Source organism: Macaca nemestrina, chromosome 4 (genome assembly GCF_043159975.1).
Source record: "Macaca nemestrina isolate mMacNem1 chromosome 4, mMacNem.hap1, whole genome shotgun sequence".
In the NCBI taxonomy this organism is placed as follows: Eukaryota; Metazoa; Chordata; class Mammalia; order Primates; family Cercopithecidae; genus Macaca; species Macaca nemestrina.
The window spans coordinates 150369281-150389824 of record NC_092128.1 but is presented as its reverse complement, the minus strand read 5'-3'; the positions used below and the strand labels follow the sequence as shown (position 1 = coordinate 150389824).

At 51.0% G+C, this 20544-nt stretch overlaps 1 protein-coding gene across 4 annotated transcripts in view; it reads right to left on the bottom strand.

The window, feature by feature from the left end:
* Positions 1 to 301: 301 nt before the first annotated feature.
* LOC105497363 (E3 ubiquitin-protein ligase RNF216) overlaps positions 302 to 20544 on the bottom strand; it is a 164978-nt gene continuing 144735 nt past the window's right edge. For all 4 annotated transcript variants that reach the window (XM_011768359.3, XM_011768360.2, XM_071095354.1 and 1 more), the window contains 2 exons: positions 3622 to 3691; positions 302 to 2684 (listed from right to left, as the gene is read on the bottom strand). In XM_011768359.3, the coding sequence (XP_011766661.1) occupies positions 2365 to 2684; positions 3622 to 3691 (390 nt within the window). In that variant the 3' untranslated portion in view covers positions 302 to 2364. The remainder of the gene's footprint in view (positions 2685 to 3621; positions 3692 to 20544) is intronic.

Sequence of the window (20544 nt, the reverse complement as noted above, 5' to 3'; positions counted from 1 at the left end):
AGGGCTGTTTCCGCAGCTGCTGCCTACTCCCTTTGTCCTGCCTGGGGCCCTTGCTGGAGCCACGTGCCTAGGGTGCAGGGCAGAGGGAGCTGAGACTCCCTGGGCCTGAGGTCACCTCCTCTTCAGCTGGCATGTCTGCAGCTGCGCTCTGCTCCCAGAGATCCTCCCTGGGAAAGCACAGGGAGCATATTTAAGGTACTGAAGACAATCCTGTTGCTGCCGCGTGGAGCCTGCCTTTCCAAGGCACTGTCGTTCAGGCTGGTAGCAAAGTTCAGGCAGCCCAACAGGTAGGGGCGCAAGGACATAGCAGCAGGCTGCCCCCAAGCCCAGCCCCCCAACGCACCCTTACCCCATGCCCAGGTGACCACCTGTCTTCAAAGCCTCCATCCTGGGCAAAGGCAGAAAGAATGGGTATCTTGCAATTTTTTTTTTTTTTTTTTGAGAGACAGTTTTGCTCTTGTTGCTCAGGCTGGAGTGCAATGGCGCAATCTTGGCTCACTGCAACCTCTGCCTCCCAAGTTTGATTCTCCTGCCTCAGCCTCCTGAGTAGCTGGGATTACAGGCATGCACCACCTCATCCAGCTAATTTTGTATTTTTAGTAGAGACGGGGTCTTGAACTCCCGACCTCTGGTGATCCGCCCACCTTGGCCTCCCAAAGTGCTGGGATTACAGGTGGGAGCCACCGCACTGGGCCATCTTAGATCTTTTTAAACCCACTTTAGTCCGTGAAATACATCTGAGAAGCCAATGGCAGCAAATGATGGTGCCCGCTTGCCCTAGGCACCTCGGGTGGGCCAGGCCCTGATGTAGGAGGTGGCAGGCCACTCCGGAGGCTGACACAGCCCCACCCCAATGGTTGTCGGGCTCAACTGTGTCTGAGGTCTGTGAACTCCAAACCTCTTGGAACCTCATGGTAACATGACAACGCAGGCCACGGGGAGGAGAAAGTGATGGCCTGTAGCCAGGAAGGTTTCAGGCCTCTCATCTGCCAATGGGCCAGAGTGATGCCTTGGGCATGGCTAGAAACCTGGGGCGGGACAGGAGGCGAGGAGGGCGAGTGAGGACATGGCAGGGCTGAGCTGATGCTCAGCTGACCCCATGAGAAGGGAAGTGGCCCTCACATGGGAGGTACTAGACAGCACCCTCTACCTGCCTTCACCAACCACTGAGAACACCCAGGGGAACACACGGGGCAGGGGCAGCACCCAGGGTCACCTGTCTCCCTCAGGAGGCCCACTCCTCCCCCAAAAAGCCAGAGAGGAAAAGCTGCTTATCACCCAGGGTAGCAGAAATGTCTCCCTTAGCAGTTGGGCTGCCTGGCAGGGCCACCAGGCCTCTATCTTAGCTACCTCAAAAGGCTCTTTCGATGGGCCAGCTTCAGAACCATCCAGTGCGCTGCAGCAGCCTGGCCTGGGAAAGGATTTCTCAGTCTGACTTTCCAGAGACTGAGGGTGAGACAGACCGCAACAGAGCAAAACCCCTGCCGCGAGAAGGGTCTGCTGCTGCCTCATCTGAGTAGGTCTAACAGTGGAGAGAACAGGTGCCCTCAACACTCACTGCAGTGGTGCATGGGTTCTAGATGGGGGGACAGCATCTTGGCCCTCACGGTGGTGGCAGTGCCTCTGTGGGCCATGGTCCCGGCCCCCCACCCTGAGCAATGCTTCCCGGGCCTGCAGGTGCAGCCCCTTCTGCCCAACTGTGGGCCTCTCCAGGGAAATGCTCTCGGCAGCCTTGCTCCCCAGGGGTCCACTCCGAGGAGGCCCAGGTGTGAGTAGCAAGGGCCTGGCCTACGGCCTATGCCATGGACAAGGCAGAAGGGCTGCCACTGGTGGCCTGGGGGGATGGGAGGGGAGGAGCAGTTCACATCGCAGCTCTCTCTGAACTCCACCATTTGGGACTTCATTTTTATTATGGATCTGTCTGTGCTACGTAAGGAAGGCTCATGTGGTTTTAATTCTGAGAGGTTTTTCCCTGGTGTTTGCTAGGAGTAAAAATGAATGCAGGCAAAATATTTCCTCTTGGTCTCTTTCTGTAGGGACTGGAGTGACACAGCAGCCAGGGCCACCATGCTGCCTGCTAGGATGGCAGAACTCTTCAGGAAGGGCTTCAAGGCCCTTTTAACTCTGCCCAGTGGGAGCCAGACCAATCCCATGCAGGCCCCCAGAGGGCCACCAGCTGTGACCACTCTTCTGGGAGCAGTGGCCCTTCTGGGAAAGGGGTGGGAAGAAAACCAGCCTACCCTTCAACCTGATCTAAGATGCAATGGCATAGCCACCAGCCTTGGGGGAGGGGTGGGGGAGGGTTCTCTATACACACTCCCACCCCAAACGGGTTCTGTGCTGCTCAATGGGGGTTTGGGGCCATCAGAAGCGATGCCGCGGCTGGGGGCCAAAGTGCATGGGCAGGTTGTGCTCTAGGGGCATGTGGACGGGACCGAAGTCATAGTTGACCCGCACGTTGGGCAGAGGGGGCACGTATGGGGCTGGGATAGGCCCCATGTTGAGAGGGAAGTTGTTGAACACAGGTCGCACGGGAGGCAGGGGGAAGGGTGGGTGCACAAAGGCATAGGGCGGCATCTGTGGCTGTGGCAGGTTCTGCGGAACGGGCCTCGGGAGGGCCTCCACCCTCTGCACCTTCTCCACAGGCTTCTCCAGCGGCGGTCCAATGCGTTTGAAGGTGTTCTCTGAAAGGGATATGGGGATTAGTGGAGAAAAACATTAAACCAACCTCAATGGAATCTAGCCTGGGACCAGGGCAGCAACCTCTGGACACAGGAGTGGCTCCACACGTTGATCAAAGCACAAAACGTGGACACCCCTCAAATGCCACTACAAGAAACCAAGGACAAATCTGCACTTCCCCTGGTGTCTTGCTCTACAGTGACACCTTGGAAGGTGGCATGTCCATCCACCCAGGTCAGCAAAGCATCCTTCAGAGCCAGGACCTTGATGGGCCATCTCAGTGACTCGTTACATTTTCATTTTTTTTCTAAATAGATGGGGTTTTGCCATGTTGCCCAGGCTGGTCTCAAACTCCTGGGCTCAAGTGATCCACCTGCCTCACCCTCCCGGAGTGCTGGGATTGCAGTTGTGAGCCACTGCACTTAGCCCTTTTTTTTTTTTTTTTTTTTAAAGGAAAAACAGATGGGGTCTTGCTATTTTGCCCAGGCTAGTCCCAAACACCTAGGCTCAAGTGATCCTCCCATCTCTGCCTCCTGAGGAGCTGGGATCGCAGACGTGTGCCAACACATCTGGCTTCACTGCTTTTTAGCCTCGGAAGCGTCAGCTGGGCCTACTTTTTCTTTAGCCAGGTGTGGCTTGTTTGATTCCAGAGTGCAAACCCATCCCTTGGGACTTCCTCACCATCAAGGAGATGCCAAAACTATACTGAAGGCTTTGAGGGCCTTTCCATAGGCCTGAGATGTGGCTGCGCGGGTGGAGTCAGGTCTATTGCCACCTGAGGGACAGCACCCCCTCCTCTCCCGTGCTGGGTTGAGTGCCAGGACACCCAGGGAGGCCAGCAGGAGCCCACATGGCCTGTGGTCCTCTGCTCCCTCGGCAGTGCTGTGCTGCAGGGCGGGGCTGCTGCTCTGTCTTGGGGGCCTGGGGAGGGGCACTTGCCTCCATTCTTTCTTTTCTGTTCCTCTTCAGCCTCCTTCTGAATTTCCTCAATAAGCTTCTCATCATCTTCCTAAAATGCAAGCAATGACAAGGATGAGCCTGCAGCTTCATGCAGTGCTGAGACCCCATGTGACAGAGGGGAGGCCGCCTGTTCCTGGTGGCCATGAACAAGCTCGAAGCCTGCTGCTGGCCACTAAAGCCTGGGCTGCACACCGTTCCTTCCCATTTCTCTGAGCGCCTCTTTCCTTCATCAGCCTGATGGCGTTCCACGAGGAGGCCATCCACAAGGCTGGGCAGAGGGGTCTGAGCATGGCAGGCAGCTGCCTGGTGAGGTGGGGGAGGGTGGAGGGCCTCAATGCACTGAACAACTGCGTGCAAGTGGTGGAATGAGAAGGGTTTGGAGATGGCTGGGTCTGAGTGGGCAGAGCCTGAGAAGTTTCAGATCCCAAGTCCACAAGCGCTGGGCATGACAGCCTGTCTGCAGAGCCTGGAGAAGTCTTGCAGATATCCTCAATTGAGATGGACAAATGTCCAGTCTGGCCCTGCCTAGCCCCAAGGCTGGCCTGGGTTCCTGGGCCAGGCCTCGGGGAGGATGGTCCCCCTCTGATCTTCCTGTCTCTTCTCCCAAATCCCATGCTTGGTAGGCCCGAAATGACAAACACAATTCACACTTGGGTTATACAAGACAGGAACGGAGAGGCACTGTGAGTGCAGGCAGACATGGGAGCTGTGCTGGGAAACTGAGGGGCCACCCTGGGCAAGCCCCAGAGGTTAGGTTTTTGCCATATGCAGCTCCCACACCTCCACCTGCCAGCAGACACCGTGGTGGGAGGACCGGTCTGTTGCCCCAGGACAGACGACCCGTGATGCCTGCTTCATGAGTGCTGCTGACCTTAACCCCTCTCCTCAGTGACCCACAAAGTAGCCTTTCAGTTTGTGGGACTGAAAAAAGACTAAGTGGGCCGGGCGCGGTGGCTCAAGCCTGTAATCCCAGCACTTTGGGAGGCCGAGACGGGCGGATCATGAGGTCAGGAGATCGAGACCATCCTGGCTAACACGGTAAAACCCCGTCTCTACTAAAAATACAAGAAAATTTGGCCGGGCGCGGTGGCTCAAGCCTGTAATCCCAGCACTTTGGGAGGCCGAGGCGGGCGGATCACAAGGTCAGGAGATCGAGACCACAGTGAAACCCCGTCTCTACTAAAAATACAAAAAATTAGCCGGGCGCGGTGGCGGGCGCCTGTAGTCCCAGCTACTCAGGAGGCTGAGGCAGGAGAATGGCGGGAACCCGGGAGGCGGAGCTTGCAGTGAGCCGAGATCGCGCCACTGCACTCCAGCCTGGGCAACAGCGTGAGACTCCGTCTCAAAAAAAAAAAAAAAAAAAAAAAGAAAATTAGCCGGGTGAGGTGGCGGGCGCCTGTAGTCCCAGCTACTCGGGAGGCTGAGGCAGGAGAATGGCGTGAACCCGGGAGGCGGAGCTTGCAGTGAGCCGAGATCGCGCCATTGCACTCCAGCCTGGGGCACAGAGCAAGACTCCGTGTCAAAAAAAAAAAAAAAAAAAAAAAAAAAAAAAAAAAAAAAAAAAAGAAAAAAGACTAAGTGGATTGAAAAAACCCACCAAGGGCCGGGCGCGGTGGCTCAAGCCTGTAATCCCAGCACTTTGGGAGGCCGAGATGGGCGGATCACGAGGTCAGGAGATCGAGACCATCCTGGCTAACACAGTGAAACCCCATCTCTACTAAAAAAATACAAAAAACTAGCCGGGCGAGGTGGCGGGCGCCTGTAGTCCCAGCTACTCGGGAGGCTGAGGCAGGAGAATGACGTAAACCCGGGAGGCGGAGCTTGCAGTGAGCTGAGATCTGGCCACTGTACTCCAGCCCGGCGACAGAGTGAGACTCCGTCTCAAAAAAAAAAAAAAAAAAAGAAAAAACCCACCAAGTGGGTGCCCATCTTTCCTGGCTGGCTGCAGGGCCGAGGGTCTAAGGTGTGGCCCTGAGAGGGCTGAGGCTCACAAGAAGCAGAGTGGGAACACCGTGGCAAACCCCAAACATACCAACTGCCGGCTCAGCACGCAGGAAAGAGAGGGCTGACTATAGGAGGGGCTCTGTTCCCTGGGGTCCTCCAGGAGTTGATAGCAGCCGAGCTGGGCAGAAGGAAGGAGAGGGATGGTGGTCCCTGATATTGTGAAGGGATTAGCAAGTCCCCAAAACGCAAGCAGTCTAATGAAAGCACATTTATTTTCCTAGACACGGCTTCAGAGCCATATGGTATATGGCCAATTTCTTTGCTTTGGGATGAAATATTAATAATGACCACTCTGGATTTTTTCATGCCGATCTGATGACACCCAGAGCAGCAACTGGAAGGAACACAATCCGTGGCCTGCAGGAAGATGGCAGTTCCATGAGGGCTAAGCAACGGACAGTTTGCAGGTTTACTTACTAGGTTATTAATGTCACAGCCGAGACAGAAATCAGTGATTTCCCCACACACAATTGTTTGTGGACCTGAAGGATTCTGAAGTTAGCAATTTCCTTCACTAAAGGTGCACTGAATGCCTACTCTGTGCTAGACACTGATCTAAGTTTACTGGTTAAACTTCAGATCAACAATGAAACAAAGGTAGGTAGAATGAGTAAGTAATTAGCTAACACATTCCCTTGGTTTGGTGGATGAAAGATTCTTAGAATACAGTCCCCGGAGACTGGCTCTGTCTGCAATGTGGATGACACTATTCAATTCTCCTACATTCTCTAGGCCTCAGATGCCAAGTGATGGGTTGGACTAAAAGGTCTCACAAGCTTCTTTCCAACTCTGACACTTGGATATAAAGATACTCAAGTATGTTTTCAGCAGAAGCAGCCTCCTTGCTGCTGCCTGGCCAGGTGTTCTGAGCGAGGTGTGAAGAGAGGAGAGGTAACAAAAGTCAAGTTCCCATCATGCATATCAACAGTTGCGAAGTGTCCAAGCACACCATAGAATCGTCTAGAAGGAATCCTGAGGAAGCTGTCTCTCTCCGGGGTTAACATGTAAGAATTCTCTATCAAAACCCCAAGACGAGGTCATCTAGCCTCTTTGTGAACACGTCACAAGGGGGAACTTACTACCCTCAACATAATCACTAAGCGAGTCAACATGAAGGGCTTCCGTAACTCAAGAGGGTTGGGTGGGCAGTTTGAAGGCCTCCATGTGAATATCAAGATAGATTCTATCAACTCTCTAGACTGGGAGCTGGCAAGCCTCTTCATTTTGGAGCCAGCGGCAGGCCTAGGAAAAAAGATTAAAAAAAAAAAAAAAAAGAAAGAAAAAAACCCCAACAAATTAAGGGAAGTGATCCAGAAAACTGGTGGGATCACTTGAGCCCAGGAATTTGAGACTAGCCCGGGCAATAAAGTGAGATCCCATCTCTACAAAAAATACAAAAATTAGCCAGGCATGGTGGTGCGAGCCTGTAGTCCCAGCTACTCGGGAGTGATCGTGCCACTGCACTCCACACTCCACCCTGGGTGACAGAGTGAAACCCGTGTCAAAAAAAAAGAAAGAAAGAAAAAAGAAAGAAAATTGCGCAGCAGGAGAGCCGTGGGCCTACACCTCTTAGCTAAGTGAGGTCGGCAGGTTCCTGAATATACCTGCGTCTAGGCAGCTCATCTGTAAATGGGCTGCTTTGTCAAGGACTGAATGAGCTCAAGTATGTAAAGGATGTAGCCCAAAGTAAACGGTCATGATTAGGACACAGGAAAACTGAAAAATGACAGGTAGAGAGTTTTAAAAGTTGAGAAGTTTCATAAAGAAGTGGTGCACACTGGGAGACACCCACACTGTTTCTTTCAGGGGTCCTGACTCTGGTCCGTTATTAATCACAACCAACAGGACTGCACAACCACCACTCCGCCTCACCCCAACCTCTGCTGCATCTCCTCGATGCAGTTACACCATCAGTACCCCAGGGACATTTATGGCCTTCCATGGCACAAGGAGGTACCTTAGGAATCATCCATTCCAACCTCTGTAGCACAGAAACTGAGGTCCCTGAGAAAGTACCTTGTTCAGTGTTATGGCTAGTTGGCGGTGAACTGGGACAAATGCACACACCGGGCCACTCAATGGTCCTTCTGGAGGAAATCCACAGAAAAGATATCCTGAAGGTGTCCCTGCCCCATACAGGGCACCCACACCAGTCAGGACCGTGCTAGACGCTGCAGACACAGTGAGGAGTGTGGCAGCCCTGGCCCTCCTTGTCAGGGCCTCACGTCTCTGCTATGAGCACCGTTCTAGCCAGCACCCCTCTCCGGAATTCCATGTGGAGAGAAGTGGCAATTTCACAGCATTAAAGACTAGACACTCGGTGGCTCACGCCTGTAATCCCAGCACTTTGGGAGGCTAAGGCAGGCGGATCACGAAGTCAGGAGATCGAGATCATCCTGGCTAACACAGTGAAATCCCATCTCTACTAAAAATACAAAAAATCAGTGGAGAGTGGTGGCACGCGCCTGTAGTCCCAGCTACTTGGGAGGCTGTGGCAGGAGAATCGCTTGAACCTGGGAGGCAGAGGTTGCAGTGAGCCGAGACCACGCCACTGCACTCCAGCCTGGGTGACAGAGGGAGACTCTGCCTTAAAAAAAACAAAAACAAACAAACAAAAAAACCAAAACTAACCACTAACCCTCTTTTTTTCCTCAGACTCTCCCCTGATACAACAGGATGGACAAGAGAGGCTCTCTTTTGGGTAGAAGAGCTCTGGCCCCCTGTGGCACTGCTGAGGCTGAGAGCATGTAGGCCACTGCCTGATTTTTTTTTTTTTTTTTTTGAGACAGAGTCTTGCTCTGTCGCCCAGGCTGGGGTGCAGTGGCCGGATCTCAGCTCACTGCAAGCTCCGCCTCCCAGGTTTAGACCATTCTCCTGCCTCAGCCTCCCGAGTAGCTGGGACTACAGGCGCCCGCCACCTCGCCTGGCTAGTTTTTTGTATTTTTTAGTAGAGACGGGGTTTCACCGTGTTAGCCAGGATGGTCTTGATCTCCTGACCTCGTGATCCGCCCGTCTCGGCCTCCCAAAGTGCTGGGATTACAGGCTTGAGCCACCGCGCCCGGCCACACTGCCTGATTTTTATCACTAAGCTTCCGTGATAAATCCCAGTGCTCCTGAATAAATCCTATTTCAGAACTCCCTCCTGAGGCACCTGCATAGGAGCACAAGCCCAGGTTTCTGATACAGACTGGCTGGGTCTGGAGGACAGTGCAGATAGAATCTTCCCAGCCTGCCATTCAGAATTCTTCTTGGGCCGGGCGCAGTGGCTCAAGCCTGTAATCCCAGCACTTTGGGAGGCCGAGACGGGCGGATCACGAGGTCAGGAGATCGAGACCATCCTGGCTAACACAATGAAACCCCGTCTCTACTAAAAATACAAAAAAATTAGCCAGGCGAGGTGGCGGGCGCCTGTAGTCCCAGCTACTCGGGAGGCTGAGGCAGGAGAATGGCGTAAACCTGGGAGGCGGAGCTTGCAGTGAGCCGAGATAGCGCCACTGCACTCCAGCCTGGGCGACAGAGTGAGACTCCGTCTCAAAAAAAAAACAAAAAACAAAAAAAAGAAAAAAAGATTTCTTCTTGAAGAGGAAGAGGGAGCCTTAGAGTCCCAAGGAAATAAACGCTGCATCCTCACCCTCCGAAGACAGCCACCCCGGAGCTTTTCTTCCGATCCCTCCCTCTATTCTGATCACTCTCCTGATTGACAAGTGGAATCAAGACCCTTTGTCCTTGAGTCCCGTCTTGGAAGTCAAGCCCTTAAGAGTCTAAAGACAATCTGGGGTTTGTATTTCACCCAAAATGGTGGCACTCAGCTACGATGATCTGCAATTTTACCATAAATCATGAGCAACTGTCAGTTATACCTAGATATGGTTTGTTTCAGATTTCAACTGTCTCCAATTGGCTAGAGCCACAGGACACTGTGCTTAGTAACTTTAATAAAACAAAATTTTTTCTTTTTTAAAAAGAAAAAAGTTACACTTTTAGCTAATATGTTAGACTCTAAGGGAAAGATTTCTTTCCTTTTTTTGAGACAGTGTCTTGCTCTGTTGCCCAGGCTGGAGTGCTGCGGTGCGATCTTGGCTCACTGCTACCTCTGCCTCCCGGGTTCACACCATTCACCTGCCTCAGCCTCCTGAGTAGCTGGGACTACAGGCGCCCGCCACCATGCCCGGCTAATTTTTTTTTGTATTTTTAGTAGAGATGGGGTTTCACTGTGTTAGCCAGGATGGTCTCGATTTCCTGACCTCGTGATCTGCCTGCCTCAGCCTCTCAAAGTGCTGGGATTACAGGCATAAGCCAGCGTGCCCGGCCTAACTGGTTTTTTTTTGGTAGAAATGGGGTTTCACCATGTTGCTCAGGCTAGTCTTAAACTCCTGGACTCAAGTGATGCACCCAACCTTGGTCTCCCCAAAATGCTGGGATTACAGGCATGAGCCACCACACCCAGCTGGAAGATTTCTTTCTTAATTTGGGGTGGAAGTTCCTTCCACAATCAGTTTCTCTGACCCATCTGAAATTCCTCAAGAGTGAAGACAGGCCAGATGCAGTTGGCTCATGCCTGTAATCCCAGCACTTTGGGAGGTCGAGGTGGGGGTATCACTTGAGGCCAGGAGTTGAGAGACCAGTGTAGCTAACACGGCAAAACTTCATCTCTACTAAAAATACAAAAAATTAGCTAGGTGTGGTGGCACGTGCCTGTAATCCCAGCTACTCGGGAAGCTGAGGCAGAATTGCTTGAAGCCGCAGGTGGAGGTTGCAGCGAGCAGAGATGGCGCCACCGCACTCCAGTGTGGGTGACAGAGCAAGATTCTGTCTCAAAAAAAAAAAAAAAAAAAAAAAAAAAAAAAGTGAAGACAATCCCAGGGCTTTGGGAGGCTGAGGCAGCAGCATCGCTTGAGGCCAGGATTTTCAGACCAGCAAGGGCAACAGAATGAGAACCCAGCTCTACAAAATTTTAAAAATTAGCCAGGTGTAGCATATGCTTATAATCCCAGCTATTTGGGGGGCTGAGGTGAGAGGATCACTTGAGCCCAAGAGGTTGAGGCTGCAGTGAGCTATGACTGCACCATTTTACTCCAGCCTGGGCAACAGGGGAAGATCCAACCTCAGGAAAAAAAAAAAGTGAAGACAACTGAATTGTAAACTTAAAAAATGGCAAGTTTTAGGCCGGGCACGGTGGCTCAAGCCTGTAATCCCAGCACTTTGGGAGGCCGAGACGGGTGGATCACGAGGTCAGGAGATCGAGACCATCCTGGCTAACACAGTGAAACCCCGTCTCTACTAAAAATACAAAAACTTAGCCGGGCGAGGTGGCAGGCGCCTGTAGTCCCAGCTACTCGGGAGGCTGAGGCAGGAGAATGGCGTGAACCCGGGAGGCGGAGCTTGCAGTGAGCTGAGATCCGGCCACTGCACTCCAGCCTGGGTGACAGAGCGAGACTCCGTCTCAAAAAAAAAAAAAAAAAAAAAAAAAAAAGGCAAGTTTTATGTTTTGCCACAATTAAAAAGAGGGAGGGGCCAGAAGCAGTGGCTCACGCCTGTCATTCCAGCACTTTGGGAGGCCGAGGCGGGTGGATCATGAGGTCAGGAGTTTGAGACCAGCCTGGCCAACATGGTAAAAACCTGTCTCTACCAAAAATACAAAAATTACCTAGGCGCAGTGGCACGCATCTGTAATCCCAATTATTTGGGAGGCTGAGGCAGGAGAAACACTTGAACCCGGGAGGCGGAGGCTGCAGTGACCCGAGATAGCCCCACTGCACTCCAGCCTGGGCGACAGAGCGAGACTCCATCTCAAAAAAAAAAAAAAAAAAAAAAAAAAAAAAAAAAAAAAAAAAAAAGAAAAGAGGGAGGGCAGGTTTAGGATTGATTTTGAGGTTAAACATGAGGCCTAGTCCCTCATCAGATACTTCTTGGGCTTGGGCTAAGTGACAGATGGGATATTGAGCCCTTTCTGGAGTCAAGTCCCTCGGGAAACATTCCAGGCATCCGAGCATCACCAGCCTGTGAAGAGGACACTTGGAAAAAGGCCACGCTGCAAATCTAGGACACACTTAGGCTGCTGGGAGAGGGGAAAGACGATGATGAGGTGCCGGGGGCTGAGCTGGATCACAGTACAACTGTCCTGCCCTCTCTGGGGCTGAGTCACAAACAGGAAACCCTGGTGGTAGAGCTGCCTAGATGGCAGGATGAATTCATTTTAAAGCACTGCTGGCGGCCGGGCGCGGTGGCTCACGCCTGTAATCCCAGCACTTTGGGAGGCCGAGGCGGGCGGATCACGAGGTCAGGAGATTGAGACCATCTCGGTGAACACGGTGAAACACCGTCTCTACTAAATATATAAAAAAGTTAGCCAGGCATAGTGGCGGGCACCTGTAGTCCCAGCTTCTTGGGAGGCTGAGGCAGGAGAATGGCGTCAACCCAGGAGGCAGAGCTTGCAGTGAGCCGAGATTGCACCACTGCACTCCAGCCTGGGCGACAGAGCGAGACTCCGTCTCAAAAAAAAAAAAAAAAAAAAGCACTGCTGGCTTCTTCAAGAGAGGGTGCTGGCATCACAGGAAGAACTACAACTCTGGGGCTCAAGATCTGGCTTGAGTGTATATGCAGCTCTATCCCCACTACCTAACCTGGAACCCACTCCTTTCCAAAACAGGTTAGGGTGAGAAGCAAATCATTTCTTACTTTTTTTTTTTTTTTCTTGAGACAGGGTCTTGCTCAGCCCAGGCTGGAGTGTAGTGGCGTGATTATAGCTCACTGCAGCCTTGAACTCCTGGGCTCAAGTGATCTTCTCACCTCAGGCTCCTGAGTAGGTGGGACTACAAGTATGTATCATCATGCTCAGCTAATTTTTAATTTTTCTTATAAAGACGGTGGGGGAGGGGGAGTTCTGTGTTGCCCAGGCAGGTCTCAAACTCCTGGCCTCAAGCAATCCTTCCACCTCCGCCTCCCAAAGTGCAGGGGATTATAGGTGTGAACCACGGCACCTGATCTGATCACTCTTATAAAGTGCCAAGCACAGAGACAACAGTAATTAACATGCACTGAGAGCTTACTATGCACCAGTCCCTGTCTACACACCTCACATGGACCTCAATTTCACCACAGCTCCCTGAGTCAGGTGCTACGAACTGATTGCCACATTGCAGATGAGGAAACCCTGGCACAGCCAGGTTGTGACGTTGTGACCCAGGCACTCTAGTCTCAAAGCCTGAGCTGTTAACCACATAAACCCGTTTCTGAATCGGAACTTCTGGCAAACCTGACTGGGGTCCTGAGAACACTGCTGTTAGGCTGGGTGCATGTGTCAGCGGCAACTATTCTAAGGTGTGCTTTATTCCAGAAAGAGTACAGAAACATAAGAGGGTTCCTTCTGAGAAGGGCAGAATTCTAAAACCTCCTTTCTCCCCTTACAAGACATAATAGGGCAAAACAAAATAAAACACTTCTACTCAAGGAAACAAACAGCCAAAAAGCAGAGCAAGGGGCTATGTGTTTTGGAAATTTTTAGGGAACAATCCTCCTTTTCTCATGCTCAGCTTACCCAGAAGTGCATGTGCCATCCCCTGAAACAGCCCACTTGTTGGCCTCTGGTCCCTGGCACTTGGCCTTTGGGATAAAAGCCAGTAGATTCCTCTTGCCCAGAGCGGGAGTGGGGAGCTTGGGAAAGCCCATAAACCTCATTTCTTGAGCCAGAAATCTAAGCGGCACATGGGGGCCCAGCACTGAGGCAAGCAGCTGTAACGCCTCCCTGGGTCACCGGTCTCCAGTGGCCTCTGACCAGGTGCTGTTCTCAGCTCACTGGTTTTGGTCCATCTCAAAGGCGGAAACGAATGCTTCAAGATTTCCTTGCCTGACATGTTTTCTCCTGATGCTACCAAGTTACTTGAATGCCATGAGGGTCCCGTGAAATTTTCTGTCCTCTTCTTGTCACAAAAAACTCAGGGATTTGGTTCTCATCAACATAAAAAAAAATGCCATTATTTCCTTTCCTTATACATACTGATTAAAACAATCTTGGGAAACGCTGAACAAAACACCACAGCTAAAATCACCCAAAATTCCTCACCAGAGATCAATCCTGGGAACATTCTGATATCCTTCCCCTTGGCTGCTTTTATATCCACACCTCACTGTCAAGCCCACTGAGATTCCATTGTAGAAGGTCATGCTCTGCCCCCATGAGTTCCTGCTGCCTTGTACAGATTGCTTACTTCACACCCCCTCTCCAAAGGAGGCTGGCAAGGATTTCACAAGAGGACCCTGAGGCTCAGAAGATGCAGAGAGTAGCTGGACCACCAACGTGGGCAGTGTGCTGAGGCCAGGGCAGGAGGTCTGGACTTGTAGGTTCCCAGGCCGGACGGCAGTTCCCAACTGTGTGTGACTCAGGCTGGGTTGGTGGGCTCGCCCTGGACAAGCGTCTATAGAGGTTCACCTGAACCTCTGAGTTCCTGTTCATGCCGTTTGCCCTGGCCACTGGGGGCAGCAGGGGCTGCTGGCTGTGTCTGTACTTGCTGCCACGGACCCCATGACTGACCATGGTACATTCCCCCGAGTGCTGCAGCCTCTCTACCTCATCCTTGGCTTCTGGCATAGGCCTTAAGAAGGATCCAGCTGGCCTGGATGAGTTCTCTCTCTGCCCTCCTTCTGGCCCCTCCTAATCCCAGTGAAAACTTTCAAACAAATCCTCAGCACAGCTCCTTTCTGATGAGCAAGGCCAGGCTGAGGCGAGAGGGAGTGGATGGTGATCAGCAACCAAGCTGTCCCTGGATCAGCAGGGCCTCAAAAGAATAAGCGTAATGATGCGTCAGGCCAGGGTAGAAGTGAGCCCTCTAACCACCTGAGGTCAAGAGTTCGAGACCAGCTTGGCCAACATGGCGAAACCCCATCTCTACTAAAAATACAAAAATTAGCCAGGCGTGGTGGTGGGCGCCTGTAGTTCCAGCTACTTGTGAGGCTGAGGCAGCAGAATCACTTGAACCCGGGAGGCACAGGTTGCAGTGAGCCAAGATCACACCACCGCATTCCAGCCTGGGTGACATGAGCAAAACTTAGTCTCAAAAAAACACCCCAGCACCCCATCGCTGCCCATGGCTACTCCAGAAGGTATACCTATGGACCACAGGAGAATCCAATAAGTACCATGAGGAAGCACACGAATGGCACCATAGTGGGCAGCACACCCCAAATGCAGTGTCGAGGACAAACGTCAAAGCAGAGAGTGAAATGGAGTCTCACTTACCCAGCGGAACTGGAAGAGCATTTTTTTTTTTTTTGAGACACAGTCTTGCTCTATCCCCGAGATTGGAGTGCAGTGGCGCTATCTCTGTTCACTGCAACCTCTGCCTCCCAGGTTCAAGCGATTCTCCTGCCTCAGCCTCCCAAGTAGCTGGGAGTATAGGTGCCCACCCCACGCCTGGCTAATTTTTGTAGTTTTTTTTTTTTTTTTTGAGATGGAGTCTTGCTCTGTCGTCCAGGCTGGAGTGCAGTGGCCGGATCTTGGCTCACTGCAAGCTCTGCCTCCCGGGTTGACGCCATTCTCCTGCCTCAGCCTCCCGAGTAGCTGGGACTACAGGCGCCCGCCACTTCGCCCGGCTAGTTTTTTTTTTTGTATTTTTTAGTAGAGACGGGGTTTCACCGTTTTAGCCAGGATGGTCTCTATCTCCTGACCTCGTGATCCGCCCGTCTCAGCCTCCCAAAATGCTGGGATTACAGGCTTGAGCCACCACACCCGGCATTTTTGTAGTTTTAGTAGAAGGGGTTTCACCATATTGGCCTCCATCCGCCTCGGCCTCCCAAAGTGCTGGGTTTACAGGCATGAGCCACCAGGCCCGAGCTGGCAGAGCACTTAAAAAAAAGAAATAAGGCCAGGCGTGGTGGCTCATGCCTGTAATCCCAGCAATTTGGGAGGCCTAAGCAGGTGGATCATTTGAGGTCAGGAGTGTGAGATCAGTCTGATCAACATGGTGAAACCCTGTCTCCACCAAAATACGAAAATTAGCTGGGCCAGCCTGGGCGACAGAGCGAGACTCCCTCTCAAAAAAAAAAAAAAAAAAAAAAAAAAAAAAAAGAAAAGGAAAAAAAGACAAGACATAAGCAGATTGCTTAACAGGGAGGGAGAAGGTTTGTTTCCTTTCCTTGAATTCCTTTGAGCTCAGCAGGGTGCAGAAAGCACTAAGCCCGACACAGAAGACTCTGGCTTGCTGCCTGCTGCATGCAGGTAGGGTGGGTGGGGAGGGGAGGAAGACACAGCAAGAGTCTGGGGGGATGGCGAGGACCCAGCCTCTTCAGAAACTTGCTGCAGTTGAGGATGGGAAGTGAGGTAGAATTTACCAGAGAGGTTTTAATTAAGAAGAGAGAAACAAAACACACACAAAAATCCTCCCTTAGCTTGTCCCTCAACAACTAAGCCCCACAGTTCTGTCCACGCAGCAGGGTATAGACAGGAGAAAACGAAGAAAGAGAAACTATGAGTGATTAAAAAGGGGAAAAGATTCGATTTATTTTCACAAATCAGATATGAACCGTAATCACCAGCTACAGGCTGACAGTTCCCAAAATAGCTGTTTGAGCGCTTGGCACAAAACTGTTCTTGCCAAAGCCTTTACGATCCTTTTGAGCCTGTTTTTTCAACACTTCTGGTTACCAGGGCTGGCTGTCCATGTGCCTGCTGGTCAGCCTCTTGTGACCATGGGGGAAGAATAGGTGGCTTTTCTTCTTCATTGTACTTTTCCTCCCCTTAGAAAGGTGACTGGGAATTGCAAGTCTCGACTGCTGCTTCCCCTCTGAGATTCTGGGGGTGGGTTGGGGCTGGGATCCAGGTCATGTGTGGCCACAGCTGTTGTTAATAAACTTGCAATGATTTCATGAAACGCTTCCAAAGAGCTGAAGATTTAGTTTCAAATTATTCCCAGATCAGCCACAGATCGCCTGAGCAACAGCAGACCCTTAGCCCCCACCCCTTGCTGTCCCCAGCAACAGGAAGTTGGGGGAGGGAGCAGCGGAGCTTGGAGCAGCACATGCTGTGCAGCTGTGGCCAGGACGGGCGGGGAAGCAGGACAGTGTGCTTGGGAGGAGTGGAGACTTCATGGGCTCAGGGCTGGCCCTGGCTTCTGCAGCCACCTCCTCAGGTCAGAAAGGCCCGGCACCCAAATACCACTATCTGGAGCACCTCCCCAACAAGAACATGGAGGTGGGGGCAGAATGTGGCCATGTTTTAAGTCCCGTCAGGGTCAAGTGCTCACCCAGGGGCCTGTTGGGTCTGCTGAAGACAACATGTAGTAACAAGCACCAACAGGCCGTGTGTACTGGACTGTGCTGCCCTGCTTGGGAAAGCCCTCAGTGACGTCGAAACCCTATCTGGGACACTGTTGGGGTGGCAAAACTGCCAGGGCCCCTTTCTACTATTTGCAGCTTCGTTCATCCATGGGGAAGGAGTCCAGCAAGGTCCCCACCCCTCTGCAAGCCTTACCTGGTTCATGGGGCTCAGGGACCCTATGGGCACCTAACGACCATGTATTTGTTGAAGGAGCCAGATATTGGTCAGAAGACCTGGGCTCATATCCTGGTTTTACCAAGCTGGGGGATCCTAGGCTAGTGACCTACACATCATCTCTGTCATCTGCAAAGTAGGAAAGCAGTGCCTCCTGGCCCCATGCAGTAAAAATCACACTGCATAGCACACTCACATGGTGTTGGCTGTGTGGCTATTAAGAGGAAGATGAAGAAACCGAGGTCAGTTTTGATGACAGATCAATGATCACACCCACCCACTCACTTTTTTTAAATTTTAAACACACAATGGTATTTGTGACAGTGACGAGAAATAACAAGCCAAGGCCAGCTGCGGAAGCTGGGTGATGGGACAACCTGGGGGCTCACTTTATTCTTTTGTAGAAGTAAATTTTGAAGGTTAAGGAAAAAATTCTGAAGCCAAAAATCAGTTTCCAACCTAAAAGTCTAAAATACCTTTCCTTACCAGGTTTCTGCATTTCCTCATCAATCCTCCCTTTCATAGCCTTCCTCCTTAATTCTGACAACATCAATGTCCTTCCCCCGCCACTTAAGCCAGGGCCCCAAAGGTCCCCAGGACTTTCTACATGCCTGACCCACCAGGGAGATGCTGCACTGGCCTGAGGGGAGAAGGCAGATCTGGACACAAGCTGAGGACAAATGACCCGGGTGAAAACCTAGGCTACCATTTACTGGCCACAGTCTTAAGCAAGTTTCTTCATCTGTAAAACTAGGATGATACATCTGCCTTCGAGCACTGCTACAGAACTGAATGTATTAACATCTATAAATGTTAGGCTCAGTCCACTGTTGGTTTGGAAAAATTAGTATGTCTTAACCAAATGGTTAGGCAATAATTGTACCAAACTAAACTGGCTGTAAAAGTCCTAGGGTTTTATTTGAACTGGGCAGGTTTCAAATTCTTATATTCAAAAGACAAAGACATTGTAGAAAACAATTCTCTGTGGTTTCTCGTAGCCAAAACCCAAGACAAACATGGACTTTGTTTTGTATTGAAAGAGAACATGCTGTTTTGAGTTTTGCCATAGTCTCGAATCCAGACTGCCAGGTGCCTGTTCCTCTCACAATTCGCGCTACCACTCCTGTGGCCAAGCAAGGACCAGTCAGTACATTCATGTTCAGTAAAGTCCCAGGATCACTCTTCCCTTACTGCAAAATAACATCTGTTCACTTATTTGTCAAGAGCTGGCTTTCCACTCTGCTCCCTAATCCAGAAAACTGTGGTTTGCTGTGACTGTTCGCTTCTGGTTTTTTTGCTTCCTAAAAAAGACATCTTCTTTATAAGACTCTTAGTTGAATGCTTTTGGCTTCATTTTGATAACTAACAGGGAAAGTAAGTTACTATTCACCACTTGAGCTCTTAATGTGGAGTGGTAGTTCAGGTTCCCAAGCAATCCCTAGTCATTAACGATGAAAACTCAACTTTCCTCCAAAACCATGAGGGGACAACTCCCTCACTGACAAATAAGAGATTCTTCCTGGCCCTGCTGGTTAATTAAGCCGGAGAACAGGCTTGTGTGACAGTGCATGCTTTGTTTCACTGAACTTCTGAATGGCTTTGTGTTCTCAGAAGCCCCAACAGATGCTGGGTTGGAATTGGATCGGTCTCCTGGTGAGAATCAAGGAAACGGGGCTGATTGCTGTTTTGATGGGAACGGGACAAACGGAACAGAATCTCCAGCTGTGGCTACCAGAGGAAATTGGAGGGATTTGTATTTGCCTGACCTTCCTTTCAAACTTTATTTTGAGCAAATCTAGAACCTTTCTCAGGTTAGAAGATGATGATCCAACAAGAAAACAAGTCAGTGCATGTGATGGCACCCAAACAAGGAAACAGCACATGAGAAACCCACACCATCAATCCCAGGCATGGGAGGAGGCAGCAGAAGACACAGAACAAGGAGGAGAAGAAAGAAAAACGGCGCTGAGAATAGGCCAGACCGTTAACACCCGCCCTCACGCTAACTCCCACTCTGCCCTTTGTCTCTAGAGATAAAATACTGCCTGTGGAGCTCTTCAGAGTTCCAGCTGAAAAAAAAAAATTATTTTTTGCAGGATTCATGAAGTTCCTAGAGATGGTTGCCTCCCACTGTGCTAGCTGTGGGGGGTGGGGGAGGCACTGAGGAGGTGAGTCAGCACAAGGGCTGTGCCTGGGAATGTCTGTCACAAAGGGGCACAGCCTGCATGGTGAGCGCTTCCCACTGTGGCTGCACCTCCAGATCACCCAGCAAAAGAAGGATGACTCCGGCTTGGCTTTCTATGTACAAAAAGCCTCCCTTTCTTCTACACATCTCCTCAGTGAGAGGAGGGCAGGCTAGCTAAAGGCTTCACTGGGTCACAAGCTTTGTAATCTGAGTGACTTTTAGGAGTCTCTTATTCCAGCTTCCCACCCAGTGAAGAGCTTGTTCCATGATAAAACGTTCCTGAAATGGAGAACACCCGGTTACCACAGAGGACTCACATCTTTTCAAAACCATGAGTAGCTCTCAGGATTATACATGTCTTTCCCTTTTTTTTTTTTTTTAAAGATGTGGTCTGACTCTGTCACCCAGGCAGGAGTGTAGTGCGCAGTCAGGGCTCACTGCATCCCTAACCTCCCCGGCACAAGCAATCCTCTTACTTCAGCTGGGGGAGGAGCTGGGAAAATAGGTGTGCACCACTACCCCTGGATAACTTTTGTATTTTTTGTAGAGATGGAGTTTTGCCATGTTTCCAAGGCTGGTCTTGAACTCCTGAGACTCAAGAGATCTGCCCGCCATGGGCTCCTGAAGTGCTGGGATTACAGGCATGAGCCACTGCGCCCAGCCCAATTACGCATTTCTTTTTCTTTCTTTGAGATCAAGTCTTGCTCTGTTGCCCCAGCTGGAGTGCAGTGGCGTGATCTCGGCTCACTACAATCTCTGCCTCCTAGGTTCAAGTGATTCTTGTGCTTCAGCCTCCTGAGCGGCTGGGAGGTCCTCCCAGCAACAACCTATAGTGGCTGAGCAGCAGCCCCTTGGCTGGGCCCCACACCCTCTCCTTGGCCACAGTCCCCACCATGCCTTCCTGCCTCCTAGGCCTAGTGTGCTCCATCCAGACATCATTTCTGCTACCACCTGCCCCTGTGGTAACTTGGGTCTGTGACCCCAGCAATCCATGCTGTTTGTTTTCTATGTGAAAATTTTCCCATGTTTCTTTTCCTCCATGTTTTAAAGTGCAGATATATATACATATATATAAAAATTACTTTTTGTACTATTCTAATGTAAGCATATATAAAAATTGACATATCTCCTATTTTTTGGGATGTTTAAATGGTGTTGCTAAATTTATACAACTTTAAATAACTCAGTGAACAGTTGCAGACAGAACTTTGTGAACTTGTCCAACTGT